At 40.6% G+C, this 18,199-nt stretch overlaps 1 protein-coding gene across 6 annotated transcripts in view; it reads left to right on the forward strand.

Moving 5' to 3' along the window:
* The window catches only part of hoxb3a (homeobox B3a), a 30,919-nt gene that overhangs the window by 10,855 nt on the left and 1,865 nt on the right, over positions 1-18,199 (forward strand). For 4 of the 6 annotated variants that reach the window (XM_058048368.2, XM_058048375.2, XM_058048370.2 and 1 more), the window contains exons 3-4: positions 11,179-11,245; positions 17,013-17,692. In XM_058048368.2, the coding sequence (XP_057904351.2) occupies positions 17,134-17,692 (559 nt within the window). In that variant the 5' untranslated portion in view covers positions 11,179-11,245; positions 17,013-17,133. Of the gene's footprint in view, positions 1-11,178; positions 11,246-14,992; positions 15,350-17,012; positions 17,693-18,199 lie in introns of those variants that run through there. The other 2 variants (XM_058048374.2, XM_058048373.2) reach the window with 2 other exon arrangements.

Here is an 18,199-nt window from a genome sequence, read left to right on the forward strand (position 1 = left end):
TTAATAATGATGTTATGTTATAGGCTGCACGGCGGTCGTGTGGTTAGTGCGCAGGCCTCATAGCTAGGAGACCCGAGTTCAATTCTATCTTTGTGTGGAGTTTGCATGTTCTCCTCGTGCGTGCGTGGGTTTTCTCCGGGTACTCCGGTTTCCTCCCACATTCCAAAAACATGCTAGGTTAATTGGCGACTCCAAATTGTCCATAGGTATGAATGTGAGTGTGAATGGTTGTTTGTCTATATGTGCCCTGTGATTGGCTGGCGACCAGTCCAGGGTGTACCCCGTCTCTTGCCCAAAGACAGCTGAGATAGGCTCTAAGCGGTAGTAAATGAATGAATGAATGTTATGTTATAATATGTTTTAGGTTTTGTTTTGTTTTGAAAATAATGTTGCAGAAAATGTGCTATTTTTGTGGAACATGTCTTTCATCACATGAACATCTTCAAATATATTTAGGTGAGCATCAAAAAATAGTGGAGATAAATATTTCTTTGCATTGAAAGACAAGTTCACGTTTGACAGGAAAGGCGAAGGTTAGCGAGCCGTCAGCGGGGAACTTTCAGAGTGACATCCACATGTAATGAGATAAAAGACCCTCCCATCTAAACATGGAGGACAGTCATACGGCCTGGATATATAACGTGTATGATGAACAGTACTTGCATCATCACATGCTACTTTCTCACTTTTCATTCTTGAAGTCTTGAACGTTTTTGTTGGAGAAAAACGTGAGGCTTTTTTGCTTATCATAGCCGCCGGGATGCTGATGAGCGTCGCTGCAAATGTTTCCTTCCATCTTGCTCCTTATGAATGCTTCATTCATGTCAAACATCAGACAATATCTGCATGCAAAACAGCAATTATTTACAGTATTACAGTACTTCACTATCCATTTTATACACCCCGAAAACCTGCACATATTTGTCAAATTTCATATTAATATCAATGTTTTGAATGCATGCATTGTATGTACTTACGTATCACATAGAAAATATCTGTTATACACATTTATAATCTAATACATGTATAATACATTTAATAGATGCAAATATTCTATTTCTTTATGGCATCTTGCCATTGCAATATTCTTTGATATTTCTTATTTCATTGGAATTATTATAAATGATGTCATGTGGTCGTACTGCAGTATATGTGTGTATTACTCCATATACGGAGTCGATGGAGGATGCTTTGTTTGACCTTGAAATGTTTGCCGAAGCAGACAAGGTCGGCCTCATTGTTGTATACGCTCCTTCCAGCCCGGGACCCAAGCAGGAGACACAGCATGGGGGTGGGGTGGTTTAGGGGGGACAGAAAGGCACTCTTTGTTTTTATTTAGAGACCTTCACTTTCACACTCTATTATATGATTTATTATATTTCTTATGATGTTATTATTATTAGGAGAGGTTGGAGCGTGCAACCAATGGAGGAATATGATGAGATGATGTTAGGGAAGATAAAAAGATGGGCTGTATGGAGTGTAGCCTCTAGCAGTTAAGGTGATGAGGAAAAATAATGAAATCTGGAATTCCATAAAATCACAATGAAAGTGTTTTCTCTTTTTTGTCAAATAGAATTGAATGAAATATGAAAATATGAGGAATTGATGGACGATGGCAGAGGTCCGAGTTGGAATACTGGGAAAAGTGGGAATATAGAGAGTAGTCAGCTTGAAAATTTGGAATGACGTGAATGTTTTCATGTTTTGAAAGAGTTGGAAGATGTGGAACATTCCTAGAAGTGAAGAATATGGAAGTACTAAGCAATCATTGACTTCCACGTTATGAAACCAGTGCAAGAAGATGAGATTTATTCTTCTGTGATTTGAGCGTGGTGACAAAAAGGAGAGTAAATAATTACCCGCCCCCCAGCAGGGAGGAGAGAGAGCGAGAGAGAGAGAGCGAGAGCGAGACAGAGAGAGAGAGAGAGAAAGAGAGAGAGAGAGAAATAAAACAAATGTGAGTGTGCGTGGACACAACGTGAGAATCGAGGAAGAAGAAGGAGGACCAGCGTGGGGGGGAACACGCTCCTTCGACGCCGCATCCATCTCACTGAATCATCCGGCCTGGTAAATATACCCCTCCCACCCCTTACCCCCCCACCAAAAGCTTTATTTCCTCATTCTCTCTCTCTTTCTCATCATCATCACATCACATCATCAGTGTGTTTTTAGATCTGAACAAACACTTTATCAAATCACTTTATCTTCATCTTTATCACAACACTTCCTGTCTGCACATACACCCCCCCCACACACACTCTCCTCATCCATATACACCATACACCAACCCATCGATACATACTGTGTATATATACTGTATATATACTGTATATATGGCATCCATCCATCCATACTTGTGTTGCTGATGGTGACCAGAGTGTGTCTATTTGTGTGTGTGTGTTGTTTATGATGGGGGGGGGGGGGGGGGGTGAGAAGATGAGGTGTTCCTCTCTGGGTTCCCTTTACCATATCCTTCATTTCCTTTTCTGTGTATGTATTTATTTGTAACTTGCACGTGGTATGGTGGTATATGGGGGTATAGTGGGGTAAATGGGGGTATAGTGTGTATTGTTATGGCGTATAAGAGAGAGAAAGTGAGAAAGTGTCAAGCTGCTGGGCTGTGGGTGAGAGAAGAGAATAGGATGCACGTGGACTCTCCTATAAAAGCATCTGGCAGGGAGGCGGGGGGGGGGGGGGTAGGACCATCCATCCATCCATCCACCCATCATCCATGATTATGGAATATTGTCCCAATCCTAAAAAAAAATAGAAGAACCCACTGAACACTTGAAATAAAAATATGAAATATATATTATATTGAACATATATGAACAATATATATATATGAACAAAATACATATAGTACATACATCAAGTAAATATAAGTATAGAAATACTACAATCATTTTTCAAATGTAGTATGATTTTATTGGATTGGTTATTGATGAGGCTGTCCCCATGCCTCCATCTTCACCCCCCCCCCCACCACCACCAGCACGCATGCACGCGCATCCTGCCATCATGAAAAGCAGACATTTTGCACAAAGCGTTATTGTTGCACGTGCCGACGGCTGATACTGCACATATCAATACAGGACCCGGTAGTGCCGATATACCCATACCGGAGACTTCATTTAATCATCAAGAGAAAAACACGTTCAAAACAAGAATAATACATTTTATCCACAAAGGTACACTTTGGCATTAATAACATACTGCATGTATGTACTGTATATCAAATATATGATAATAATGATACTGATCAAAATAAATCCCTATCATTTCAATCCTTAAAAGCCCCCAATTACTTTTTTACAATATGAAAATATAATAACAACAACATGAATTCATGAAAATAACCTGAAAAATATCATTTTGACATATCTATATATATATATATATATATATATATATATATATATATATATATCAATCCACGCAGGAATAAAATAATATATACATGTCATACAGGCATCCACCTCCAACAGCTTGTATTATCATGTACTATTACTGCAACATAATACTACATCTTTATTATTCAATCGAGTTGACAAAACATTCGAAATTTACCATAAAGTCGAGCATATATGATCAACAATAATCAAGAAGAAACATAATTACAAACAATACAACGTATGCAATAATTCTTAGGATATTATGTAGTGTTAGTATAAGAAAAGAGTAGATATGATGTGGTATATGTATTTTCCTGTACTACTCCTGACAGAAGGAGTAGTGAGTAGTATATGATGAGTGAGCAGACTGAGAGGTGTTGATGTTAGCCATCCTGAGGTGTTATCTGCTGGGACTAGCGGGATGCTAGTGATAGGCCACATCAAACCCGCCAGTCAAATACTTGAAATATTTGGGAGGCTGTTGAGAAACGACATGGCGTCTTGTCTGCCATCCATTACACGCACGCCAGGCAGGAGGAGAAGGAGGAGGAGGGGGAGGGGGGGAGGAGGAAGGATGTCGTCTCTTGCTAGCTTATCTCCATTCACGAGCCTGCACGTGCAGTCAGAAATCACCAACAAACCGCCAAAAGAAGATTATCTATAGTCATACTTTCATATTTGGCGTATAAACACACCAAAGTCTACGAGATACACGCCACATTATCATATGATATATATTATAGTCAATATATTTTCAGCTATAATATGTATCATTCAAATGTTTTAACATTTAACATTCGGTGTGGAAGTGAAGGTTTATTAATATGGTTGGATTTTCATGCACATAAATGCTTACAATATATATACAATATTTAAGATTAAGATATTAAGATATGCCTTTATTCGTCCCTCAGTGGGGAAATTTGTAAAATTTCACAATATTTATTCAATATCATGTCCAAAACGGAGCCGGAAGCTTATTTTAACTTAGCGATTTCCTCACTCCCTATATGCGAAACATTACGGCAATAAAATGACACACGTGCCGCCTTGGAAACATAGACATATTATATATGTAGAAATAACGTCTTCAATAAACAAGACATAAATAAACTAAGGAGTGAAAGTTGACATGGTAAACATTGTGCGGTTATAATGAAGAGCAAATAAAAACAATATATAATAATTACAGCAGTAAAAATTATGGAAACATGACCTCTTAAAGCAGACCGTATTATACATACAAATCGCTTTGTTGCATAATAAACATCTTCAGGCAGAGTATATTATAGATAAAATAATAGAATGATTATACAATGGACATATAAATACAGAGTATATTATAGATAAAATGATGAAGTTGATAAGAAAATGAAACTTTCTAGCACAGTAATCAAGATTAAAAAGACCAGTTAAAGTGAGACAAACATCAATAAAATTCAACATAAATCATAAACATAAATGTTAACCACAGATTCAACAAACATCTAACCACCCCCCAGTCCCCACAACCACCACGCGCACAGGCATGCCACGGCGCCTTTGTCTATGCGCGTGGGAAGGCAACGTACACGCGCACACACGCGGACAAATTCAAGTGCAAAAAGGCCTATATGGAAATCAAACCAGCAGCAAAATCAGAAGGCTTTATCTTTACATATATTTCACATCTTTTTTTCTTAGCCTTTTTTAGAAAATGAGAAATGCTTGACTGACATAGGAAAAGAGGAATGCATGGAAGCATAAAGGAACATGTGGAAGCTGGAAACCGGATAGCCGCTGCTGAAGAAAAAAAAAACCGACCTGCTCTGGGACTAAAATGTCCGCATTCAGCGCAGTGCAGGGAAAACACGCAGAAAGAGCGCCTGCGCGTTTCTAACTGCCTGAAAAGAGGCCACGCGTTTCTTGTGTTGCCGGGAAGGAGCGGGAATGGCGGCAGCGTCGGTGCGTCATGACGCACGGGAGCGCACGGGAGCATCCGGGCACGCTCCTCTTCCTTTTAATCCTTCCGCTTCGCTGCAAGGACATGCAGAATATCAGACAGAGTGCAGGTAAGTCGTGTCCGTTTGGTGCACGTACCCAATCCCGCGCTCGTTCTTTAGGCAAACTTGCTTGCCTCTCTCCGCTGCAGACAGACGCCTCGGGATAGGTAACATGCAAGACGCCCTTCTCTCACTCTTTGCCGTGCGTGTGCGTGTACGTGTGCGTGTGCGTGAGGTTGTAGTAAAGAGGGATGTGACAGCCAGGTGTAAAGAAAGAAGATCCATCTTAGCTGCTGTGTGATTTATGGCGGCGTGAAAAGATTGTTTACTCAACAGGCACCCCCCACTCCCCTCTTCCTTTTGTCTTTCCTGTCCTCTTTCCTTCTCCTTCTGTCCGTCCTCAAGTTACGGCCAGGTGCGGACATTTGTATATATTTTAATCTGACGGGATGTTCAACCCAATCACGTTGTATTCTCTTCTATAATCTCATCAGTCAAATATACTTCAATACATACAAAGAGGTCAATATTTCTCTTCATTGATTCCAAATCGACTAAGGATAAATTATACATTTCCCGATGATCCAAATATGATTGGAATATGACACGCCAATATATTTGTTCATATTTGGTGTCCAAAGTACACACTTTTTTTTCTATTTAAAGCCCACGGCCCACGACCAATTAGAGACTATACAATCAAACATGACCGCCAACCTGCAAGCCAATCAGATTCTTTGATGATTCTTTTGTGCGTCCTGTCATGATGCACGTGTCATTTTCATGCAGGATGTTTGAGTCATGGTAAAAGTGTTACAATTAGATGAGAAATGTTCTTTTCAATGAATTTCTGGTGTGAAGGATGTGGAATTCCCCCAAGCTGGCGTGTTTTAGGACGTGGGAAATATAACGTGAGTTTTTGGTGTTTGAATGACGGGGATGGGAAGAACATTTGTGTTTAGAAAATGTGGACTTGGAGGAAAGGTAGAGTGGGAAGTAGAAACCTGAATGTGAGCCTCAGGGAGCTGAACGTTTCCATCTAGACATAAAGAAATGTGGCACCTACAAATACAGTCATTATTGTACACTTGCTGTCCAAATGGGGTAACCTTAGCAAAGTGTCAGGGTGTCAGTGGGCAGTCCTGAATGACTTAAATGGGTTGGGAAATGTTCAAGTAGTTGAATGTTAAAATGGGGTGGAATTCACGGCAGAATAACATTACATCATAATCAAATATGTCTTGATGATAAAAACACCTACAGGTGGTGTCCTTGCACACATTCTACCATAAGTCATCATTTATCATTATTACATTTTTAGCATTATGATTATTATCATCCTTGTAAATGTCATAATTGATTGTGATTATTATTGCATATATCATCGATGGCGATTAGTATTGCGTTATTATAAATGTAATCATCAATGGTGATTATTATTGCGTTATTATAAATGTCATCATCAGTGGTGATTATTATTGCATTATTATAAATGTCATCATCAATGATGATTATTATTGCGTTATTATAAATGTCATCATGATGGTGATTATTATTGCGTTATTATAAATGTCATCATCAATGGTGATTATTATTGCGTTATTATAAATGTCATCATTGATGGTGATGATTATTGCATTATATAAATGTCATCATCAATGGTGATTATTATTGCGTTATTATAAATGTCATCATTGACGGTGATGATTATTGCATTATATAAATGTCATCATCGATGGCGATTATTATTGCGTTATTAAAAATGTCATCATCAATGGTGATTTTTATCGCATTATTATAAATGTAATAATTGATGGCAATTATTATTGTGTTTTATAAATGTAATCATGATGGTGATTATTATTGCGCTATTATAAATGTAATCATTGATGGTGATTATTATTGCGTTATTATAAATGTCATCATCAATGGTGATTATTATTGCGTTATTATAAATGTAATCGTCGATGGTGATTATTATTGTGTTATTATAAATGTAATAATTGATGGCAATTATTATTGTGTTATTATAAATGTAATCATGATGGTGATTATTATTGCACTATTATAAATGTAATCATTGATGGTGATTATTATTGCGTTGGTATAAATGTAATCATTGATGGTGATTGCAGCTGCATGTGCCAGTACTGTTGAGTTGGATGCTATGAAGTACAGTATAGAGTATAAATACTGTAAAACTAGCCTGCCTCCATCTTGACACCCCCCTCCCCCCCATTGCAGGCCTGCTCTCCTGATCTCAAGCCTTTCTTTGAGCGTGAGGTTAAAGATTAGCATCTCTGATAACCATTAACTCTCTGTGAATGGAAGGTGCTGATGGCATGACTTTGTGCCCCCCACACCCCACCCCCCAGAATTGTTGGTGAGCACTTTGGGGCGGTGCGTGACCCTGCCAGCAGCAAAAGAGTTGGTTAAAAAATGATTGTGGGGAAGATAAAGCGTAATGTAAAACTCAGTCGTGCAGCACAACCTCTGGTCAGGTGGGAGGTTTGAGGAGTGGGGGGGTTCTATTATGCACAATGAACTCAGCGTATATTGGATTTAAGTTTTTATTGTTTTCTAATACGATTGTTTTTTTAGTATTAGCCGTGCAGTCCATTAGAGTGAAAATTAGATCATAATGTTGGCTTTTGGCAAACTCTGCATATGTTTATCATTTAGGATTCAGACAGACACACTTTTAATATGCTGATCATACACTGCAATACTGCAGTACACAGCATATATTACATACTCACACTGCATTACAAAATAAACTACTGTACTGCCAGGAAGAAACTAAAAACCAGACCCCACAAAAGAAAGCCATCAAAGGCTGCAAGTCAACATCGGATAGGAAGAAACTTGCAAAAGGAGCGTCCGGAAGACAAGGAAGTGGGAGGGTTCACTTTAATACAAGCTACAAAAATATGTAGAGAAATACTACACCATGTTTGAAGACAAGAACCAGACACCACACTCACAGTTGCTGGCGTCGCAGCAATGAGAGGCTGAGAGACAATATACCGGTTCGGCTTTCCCAGTTTCACCAGTGGAAACTTTGACTTCTGTTGTCCTTTTCCTCATGGAAGGTTCACTGGAACACAGCAAGAATAACTCTTGAGTTGGGTGTGACGACAACACAGTTCATTGTGCTTTTAACCTGCCCTACTTACTAAACAGCACTGATATCAATGCTGCACGTGCTAACTGCGACACATGCTAATTGCTGATATCACTGCTACACATGCTAACTGCTACACATGCTAACTGCTGATATCACTGCAACACATGCGAACTGCTACACATGCGAACTGCTACACATGCTAACCACTGATATCACTGCTACACATGGTAACTGCTACACATGGTAACTGCTACACATGCGAACTGCTACACATGCTAACCACTGATATCACTGCTACACATGCTAACTGCTACACATGCTAACTGCTACACATGCGAACTGCTACACATGCTAACCACTGATATCACTGCTACACATGCTAACTGCTACACATGCTAACCACTGCTACACAGTGATACTGGTACACCAGTTCACGTCTTTGGTGAAATGCTGGTCTTCTGTTGAGAGGAAGGCCTGTCAGGCTGTCGTCACTTCCCATTGAGTGGCTCAGCGTTGGTGGTCTTGGTGGCGGTGATGCTGCGTGACTGTTCACCCTCATTAAGCTTCAACAAAATGCTTTCGTGGATTTGATGAGATGTTGGAAACGTTGGAAAAAAACCTACTTCTTTGCTCATTTGTCAACCGATGGCGGTCAATGCCCACAACGTGGCAGAGAATCCTAGACTCCCAATGGGGGGTACACGTATAGCCATGTATTAGCATGACTACATTGGTGTCTGAAAGAGCAAACACTGGGAGTTTCACAGTATGCTTGAACACCTCGTTGATGTCTAATTGATGAAAGATATCATTAGCCACTTTATTGTGTGCTGTCTTGGGGGGATGTACAGCACAGTCTGAGGTCTGAGAGTGAGGGCGGGGGTGCCCAAACTTCAGAAAAATCCATCCATCTATATTTTCTCTACTGCTTATCCTGACTAGGGTGGATGCTGAGAGGTTTTCGATATCGAAAGAAGTAGTAGAGTAACTGCATATCAGCTTGTGTTGTAGGTGGTTATGCATTTTATTCATAGCAACTTTTTCTCCTGACATGAACATCCGTTTGCTGCTTGTTTTTTCATCTTTACAAATGTTTCAACCTTTTTCCTCATCATATGATCACTTTATTCTCATAATATTTATTGTTATATATTTACTATTATATTATTATATATTTATTTATATATTTATTAGTGTACGTTTCCTATTTTTCCAAAACTGCAACTTTATGCTTTATTTTGTTTTTTTTTCTCATATTACAACTGTTTTTTCTCTAATATTTCAACTTTATGCATTTTTTTCTTTTAATATTATGACTCAACACTTCGTCTTAAAATTACTTAAGTCTTAAAATCACTGGTCTATTTTTCCATTTTGCTGTTTTGTCTATAAAAAGACCCTCGTGAGGAAAAAGGTGGAAAATTAATGAATGAATGAAGAGAAAAATAGAAAATAAAAAGTCTTGAAAAAGCAAAGCGAATTTTGTTATTAACAAGAATATTAATTCAAGCGCACTTTGTCACCTATAAGACAAAGCTTGTGTGTTGTTTCTTGAAAGAAACGAATAACGTAATAAATAATTTTAGCCTGTTAAAAACGACATGAAAATGTTCCCTGATTGTTTCGTTGTTGATAAGCTCCCGATAAGTTCCCATTGGAAGGTTGAATAAACACAGGAAACATTTGCTTTAGAGGGAAAAAAACTTGTTTCGTTGGATTTTCTTGCTTTTGGTAAACATGCTGGCTCATCACGACGAGGGTGTGTGGATGCCCTCTTTCTTTGTCTGGCCTCTAGGCTAGCTAGTGGGCTAGCTAGTGGGCTAGCTAGCAGGTTAGCTAACTAGCTATCTAACTAGCTATAGCCAGCGAAGCTACTTGGCTCATTCTCCACACTAGTCTGGACTACTCGCAAGCACCGTATGGCAGCTCCGCGCCTCCACCTTCTCAGAAGGGACGGACAGGAAGGGACTCCCGATGCTTTCAGGGGTGGACGCCGGCTAAAGGTGTGCGTGAGTGCGTGTGAAGGAAAAGGATAGGGAAGTTTGTTGATTTGGGTCAGCAACGAGTTGATTGTTGAGCAAACTTCAGTTCGGTACTCAGTTTTACCTCTTTTATGACACCTAAACCCTCTTTTAATAATATACAATCATTCATAATAAAAAAAACCTAGAATAAAATATATAAAAATAATACAGGATGAGAGATGATACATAGTTTTTATATTATGTATATTGCGTGTGTACATACGTGTGCTTTTACAGTTTTAAGGGAATTATTATTATTGTTATGATTATTTTAGGCGGTAAATAAAGTAGGATATTAAAGGAGAAGGATGACACGGGGTGTCATATTGGAAATATTTGTTTATGAGAAGAGCTTATTGAATGTAGGTTGCTGGTTGAACTCCTCAGGTGTTGATGGTTCGGACTTTACCTCACTTTTTATGATTTATGATGAAATGGTTGTGTTTTTCTGTGACCAAATGGGGCCTGCACGTGCTGTTATTCATAAACGGACTATAGATTAGATCAATAAGACTTTCCGGGATCCTCTGTAACTGAATGCCTTCGATGAAAGAATATTTGTGTTCTTGATTTGATTTGGAACCTTTTTTCTCTCCCTCCCCATGCTCTTCCCACCCACCCCCAACTCCCACGTATGTTTGGTGCAGTCCTTAGGAGGCTTGGGGAGGCTGCCCTTTCCCATCCAAGTACCAGGACGTAGAGGGAAGTCTCTCGGTGAGTTAATCATATCATTTATCTTCTTTTTGGCTCTCGTGCAGGATTATGACGCAATCATGCATATATGCAGGTGAAGGGATAAACTTTGACTTGCATACTTATTATTGCACGATACTTTAGGATTATTATTCAACATATTGATGACTGTATTCTTGTGTTTTCCCCCTTGCATTCTTTTTTTACAAAGAGTTCAAGCTTTTAGTTTATTTTCTAATTTGAAATGTTGATGGAAATGATGTTCACAACGAGTTTGCTTTCAATCAGTCAATCACTCACAAATAAAACATATTTAATTAAGTCAGCTAACACAATAATTGACAAACAGTATATTATACCCAAAACATCCAAAAAAGGAAAGTATCCACGACGGTATCAAATTGTCGATGCACTCCAAAAAACAAACAAACAAACAAAAAAACAATCCCGCCTCTCGACCATTCTTCACGTGCACTGACGTACGTCAATCCAATGAGTAGCAAATTAGCAAAGAGAAGGTATGAATGTTAGCTTGCTGAGTGAGGACTTCTTCATCCACACACAAAAAGAAAAGCTCCTTTGAATGAATGAAAGTGAAGTTGCAGACGTGCAAGTTTTCACATCCCACCTTCCACCTACGCCCATGCAGCCCCGCAGCACTCGCTGGCTGCTCTTTAAAGCCCGCCACGCGCACGCACGCGCAGGAATGCAGACACGCGCTCGCGTGTGTGAGAGAAGTCATAAATCTTATGGAACATAAACGGCAGCAGGCACGGCGAGAATCATAAAAAGGGAAACGTGGAAGATTATGGAGACTGAGCGTGGGGGGGCATGAAGTAACATTGAAAGGTGTCGTGGGTGGTGGGGGGGTCACTGTGATATTCTCCTCATATTAATTGATTCAATTACTTATTGACATGATTTGACCTGATGATATTTGGAGTTTATTATCACACATTTTCTGCATTCCTAAATGGAGAAGAAACAACTTTATTTGTCAGGTTTTTTTGTTTTTCTATACTATTATGATAGTTTGTCTTTATTAATGCTAGAAAATGACATTGTCGTGTACCATAATATTGTGACGTTGAATCACAACTTCTTTTTCTGAATATTTCCACTTTATTCTTGTAAAATGTCCCATTTTTGCTGGTGTTGTTGTTCCCTCTGTAAGTGTTCTTTTAGAAGGTGCTGTGGGCCAATCAAAAATAGCCCTGGGTGGCAAACTCACTTTGGATCCCCATGTGTCAAGCGTGTATGGTCTCGTGTATAATATGCTTGAGATAGAATAATAAGTCAGTGATCATGATAGGAAAAAATGAATGTATGGACTGCATATGGTGCAAAAATATTTGTTTTTTACTGCTTTTGGGGTTTTCTTATAGAGTCATACATAGTTGGACGTGTCACAAGATATTCAGTGATTTGGCCGTGAGAATAAGATGTCTTGTGTGCACCAGACCCAGGAAGATAATAAATGAATGAATGAATGAATCCCACCATAAATTAGAATGGAGTGTAATCAATATACAGTATTGGCAGGAAAAGAGTTCACTCTGGGCATTGCTCTCGGCACCTTTGTTCCATAGAACCCTTTTGTCAGTCATACAGTAACTTTGTCTCTGGGTGGAGACGGGGGCCGCTAGCATACACACGGAGGGAAAACGAGTTTAATGTGGAAATGTGATCATTTTTATACTTTCTCATTGGACTTTTCTTAAAAGTCATGTTCAAATCTTGTCTCATCTCCTGAAGTATATTGGATAATAAATATATTGGATTTAAGTTTTTATTGTTTTCTAATACGATTGTTTTTTAGCATTAGCCGTGCAGTCCATTAGAGTGAAAATTAGATCATAATGTTGGCTTTTGGCAAACTCTGCATATGTTTAACATTTAGGATGCAGATAGACACACTTTTAATATGCTGTTCATACACTGCAATACTGCAGTACAAAGCATATATCACATACTCACACTGCATGTACTTTTCTTAAAAGTCATGTTCAAATCTCGTCTCATCTCTTGAAGTGAGTGTGTTGAGACCCACATAGTAGTAGTAGTAGTAGTAGTACTAGTAGTCGTAGTACTACACACTGTGTCTCATGTGTCTCCTGTACACCGCAAATGTGACAAAAGCAAAGTTAACAGAATGGGGTCTGGCCTTCCTTTCAATACATGTTGCAGAAAAAACACCCAAACAACCCCACACCCCATCTTTAACCCTGTAATGTCTACTGAGAGGAGCATTAGTGAGTTGTTTTGCACGTGCACGCATACTGGAGGTTGCGGGCATAGAGGCAAAGATAACTCATAACATGAGCCTGATTGCAGATGTAATTCAGTATGCTGTTGAAACACAGCAGCTTCATTGGATATGCTAGCCTCCCACTCAAATCCATTCTTGGACTTTTTTCCATTGACTGTCAACAACCACAAAAATCATCAACATTCTTCTACTGGAAGAAGATGCCTTTTTGGGAGATGTTGGAGTACAGGTTGTTTTTATCAGTGGTATGTGCTGCAATATGCCAATGCCTACCCCCTCCTCCAGGCCGCAGGTTGGACACCTTCCCTGTGGTTGCTGCACGAGTGCTCATACTCCACTCAGGGAAGGTTTCCATGCATGGAAACATGAGCACTCTTCTTCATGTCATATTCTGGAGATGTTTGTGTTTTTTGGGAGATGCTCATTCAGATGCCAGAAGGATAGGAAGAAATAACAAGCAGTGTTCCTGCACGGCCTGTGAAGGAGATCAAGCATGAGTGAAAGTTTTAGTTAATGTTTTAGCACACACAGCTTTGCAGTACGTCAGGCGTGTCCAAAGTTTTTCCCAGTGACGGCCATTTCCGTGCATGTCATCCCAAATACTTCAACTTTATCTTAAGTCATCTTCATCATTCTTTTTGTTAAAATTCTCATTTGATTCTTTAGTCCCATAATATTCTAAGAAAATGACAACTTTATGTTCGGTTTCTCATGATATCATGACATTATTTTTCATCACTGTATCACAACAATACTGTATTACAAGTTCATTGCAGCTTTTTCCAATGGGACTTTTGTCATTAATATTTTGACTTTATTCTCATGCAACCAAATTATTTATTTTTTTCATAATATGACTTCCTGTATGACGTATGTATGGGACATGACATCACAGATTATTTTTATTTTTTAGTATTTTTTGTTCTTCCTCATGTGTTTTTTTGCAATACTAAGATCACAGCTGCTTTTCACATCCATTGAAAGATAATCAATAATGATTGATATTTCTTTCTGGAATAAATGGGTCATGTTTTTGGACGGCCCACGTGGTGTGGTCACGTGGTGTCCATAGACCAAATGTGAGGTATCCATGGTGCATTCATGCTATTGCGGAAGGAACATGTGCGCGTGAAGATGATGAAGATGACGATGACGATAACAAGATGGTGTGTCTGTGATTGAGATCGTGGGAGAGGGTCAGAATTGTTCCGTGTGGATTTTTTGGGGGGAAGAAGAGAGGAAAACATGCGGTGAGACGTTCAGGGCAGCCGGAGAACGGAGCACCCATGATGGTGGAGCCCTCAGAGATGCTATGAGATGTTGTTTTCTTGCGTCCTCGGGTTCTTTGTGACTGTGCTGGAAGAAATTTAAAACCGAGGAAATTCCAGGCCATTGTTGTTGGTGCAGGCGGCGCGGTACTGGGGCGGAGGAGAGCAGGGGCGGGGAGGGGGTGAGGGGGTATTGAGCAGGCATTCGAGGGGCTCCCGGTAAGCCTCGCTAGCTATAGCCTTGCCGGTAGCCTGTCCGTGAATACCCCCTCCATCACCGGAGTCTCGGATCTGCCCACCTCGCTCATCCGTTCATGCCACACGGCGTCCGGCTTGCCGCCCTCCGCGGCCGCTGGCGCCAGGAGGAGGAGGAGGAGGAGGAGGAAGAAGAAGAGGTGTTGTTGTGGCGGAGATCCAGATCGTGCAGCAAATAGACGACGAGGATCCGGAAAGGCCGGGATTTATTTTCTTTCACGGATCGGATATCTCCATGAGGACCGTGTGTCTGTGATGCGGCCTTGCTCGGTCCTGTCGGCTTTGGACCGGGACCGCCGGTGCTGAGAGGGAAGAAGGGAAGAAGGGACGAAGGTAAGAGGATCAACCCGGCGGGCTTGCAGGCCGAGCGCCGATGCAACAAAGCAGAAATATCATGTGCTTGTTGCTCGCTGATTTATGGCCCGTTTGGCTGGAACGGCGGTTCAAGAAGAGTTCAGATACCCTCCTTATATCCTCTTACCTAATATTCACCCCCCCACCACCACCACCCCTGCTCACCCCCCCTTTATTCTGCTTATATTACACACGCACACACACCTTCTCGTTTGCTGGTGTTAACAAGCTCGTGCATGCCACCTGACTTTTATTATTATTATTATTAGCTGATATTTTTATTCGATATTTCATTGTACATCATGGCTGTCTAAATGACTAAGAAAGATGAAAGCTAAAAGTAATCCGATCTAGGTCAAAATCTTAACAAAACATCCATATCTTTTGTGTTGGGGCTGCCCGTGCCGATAAATATCATATTTTCACAATTTTATTGACTTATTATTATCAACGACACCAATGCTGTAAAGTGTTATTTAGATTTAAATAGTGCAGTTCTTTATTGTTACTGCATGGGCACACACACATTTCATATGTGTGTGTGTGTTTTCTTAATTATTTCTGGTCTTTCTTGCACGGTGCATCAGTGCAGGCGCCATTTGTAATTTTATATCCAGGATAAGAGCGTCACAGGACACCAAGGCCGACCTGTGCCGTTCTTGTTGTGTGTTTGGTGTCAGGATGAGAGCATTTTCAGGCTAAACTTTGTGATCGTATTATATGCGAGGTGGGGGTGGGGGGGTGGGGGGGGGCTGTGAGACATTACGTGGCCTCTAGTAATGGTGAAACAGCTTTATGATTTAATAACGTAGTCCTCCTACTCCCCTCGTCCTGCTTGGGACTATTCCTCAGAGTAAATAATTAGGATTCCAGCTTGTCTCGCAGAAGATAAATGGCTGACATGTGTGATGTGCTGAGAGCTGGAGAGAGAGGGACTGGACTGTGTCATCTCAGATAAGGAAAAAAAACACACTTTTAACAGCCATAAAAAACAGATTTCATTTGTTTGGATTGTTTGTTTTTATTTCTGTATTTGTTTACTTGGTGCAATGCATTCGTTTAAATGTTTTACTATTTTTTTGCAAACCATCCGCTTTAATTGTAATAGTTTTGTTGTGTTTTGCTAATAGTAAATACATAAGAAATTTGCAAAGCTGCCACAAAAAGCAATGAACACGGCAGTAATAACAACATGCAGCCTTGCCTTTATTTTGAAAAAAATCATACACTAAAATACAGGCAATAATTCATACAGTCCAAACATATTTCTTTTCATGTTTACATAACACTTTTATTACAACTGTTCATTCATAACACACCTTACTATAGATAGATACATATATGTTATAAAGTCAGCAGGAGGGAATTATAATATATTTGTCACTAATGTATATTACATATGTCTATATATAGCTTACACAGTATTTGTTTTAATGTGTGTGTGTGTGTGTGTAAAGAAAGAGGTTTGCCCTCCTCATGCTCCCTCCACAAGAGCATCTGCAGGCTGTGCTGTGTCTGAGAGGGGAGGGGGGGAGGTAAGGGAATAAAAGCGCTGGTTTCTATTCATGTCATGGCGCCTTTCATTGGCAGAAGATGGATTTATCTCTCTCATTTCTTGTTTCTGCTTTTGCTAACCTTTCAGGTCAGATTGCAGGCGAGCGTTGGAGAGCCACCGTCACGTGACCCCTGATGCCAAATGGTCTTCAGGCCGTGGTTCTCAGCAAGGACCGGTGCACAAGACAACACGGCCACATCCCCCAGACATGCAGAAGACCACATACTACGACAGCTCCTCCACGCTTTTTGCTGGCTTTTCGTCCTATCAGGTGCAAGGGGGGGCAGCGGCGCCTAACGGCTTTGGGGGTTATGAAGTCCAAGAGTCTCATCATCAGCCGGCCTTCCAGTCCGCTACCCATCTGGATGTGGACTCCTTCCACCGCTCTGCGTGCTCTTTGCAGTCGCTGGGTGGTGGCGGCGGGCACCAGCAGCTCGCCAAAAGCAAGGAGCTGAATGGCAGCTGCATGAGGCCCTCCCTGCCGTCTGAGCTCCACACTGGCTCTCAAGCGTCCCCCACGCTGGCCCCCAATTCCAGCGATGGTAGTACCGCCGCTCAGCAGCCGGGTGGCAGTGCTGGAGCCTCTTCCGTCCCCAAAGCAGGCCCCAATAAGTCCTCCTCATCCTCTGCCTCGTCCTCAAGTTCCTCGTCCTCCTCTTCGCTGCCCTCCAACCCCACTTTGGCCAAGCAGATCTTTCCCTGGATGAAAGAATCTCGCCAAGCAACCAAGCAGAAAAACAGCTCCCCCAGCAACACCTCCTGCAACGGTGTGTTTTACCACATTCTAAAGCAATACATTTTATTATTATTGTTCCATTTTGTATCCTCCGCAACCATTTGACACCCATTTTCAGGGCACACATGACCAGTGCTACTGCAATGGTACTAATGTAATGCTACTCTTACGTCTTACCTTCCAGCACCACCAAGTCAAAAACCACAACTAATTACTACACCCATAAAAATGTGTTCCCAGTCAGCTGGGGTAGGCTCCAGCGTACCTCCTGCGCGACCCTAATGAGGATAGAAAGTGAATGAAGTCTCTTATTGACACGCGGCTCGCTCTTCCCCCTTCAATCATCCCGGCTAGCTTGACCATCAGTACACGTTCAGATCACCAGTACATGTTGGAAAAAATCTTCTGATTTTTCAAGTCGGTACCAACTCAAGACCGATATGATACAGATAACCCATAACTGTTTCATATCTACTTTATGAACATTTCGATTTTAGAGTAGTTTGTGCACACCTGGTGCTAAGGACTGGATAAAATG

Source organism: Doryrhamphus excisus, linkage group LG16, assembly GCF_037039965.1.
Source record: "Doryrhamphus excisus strain RoL-2023G ecotype Guam linkage group LG16, RoL_Dexc_Guam_v1.1, whole genome shotgun sequence".
Lineage (NCBI taxonomy): Eukaryota > Metazoa > Chordata > Actinopteri > Syngnathiformes > Syngnathidae > Doryrhamphus > Doryrhamphus excisus.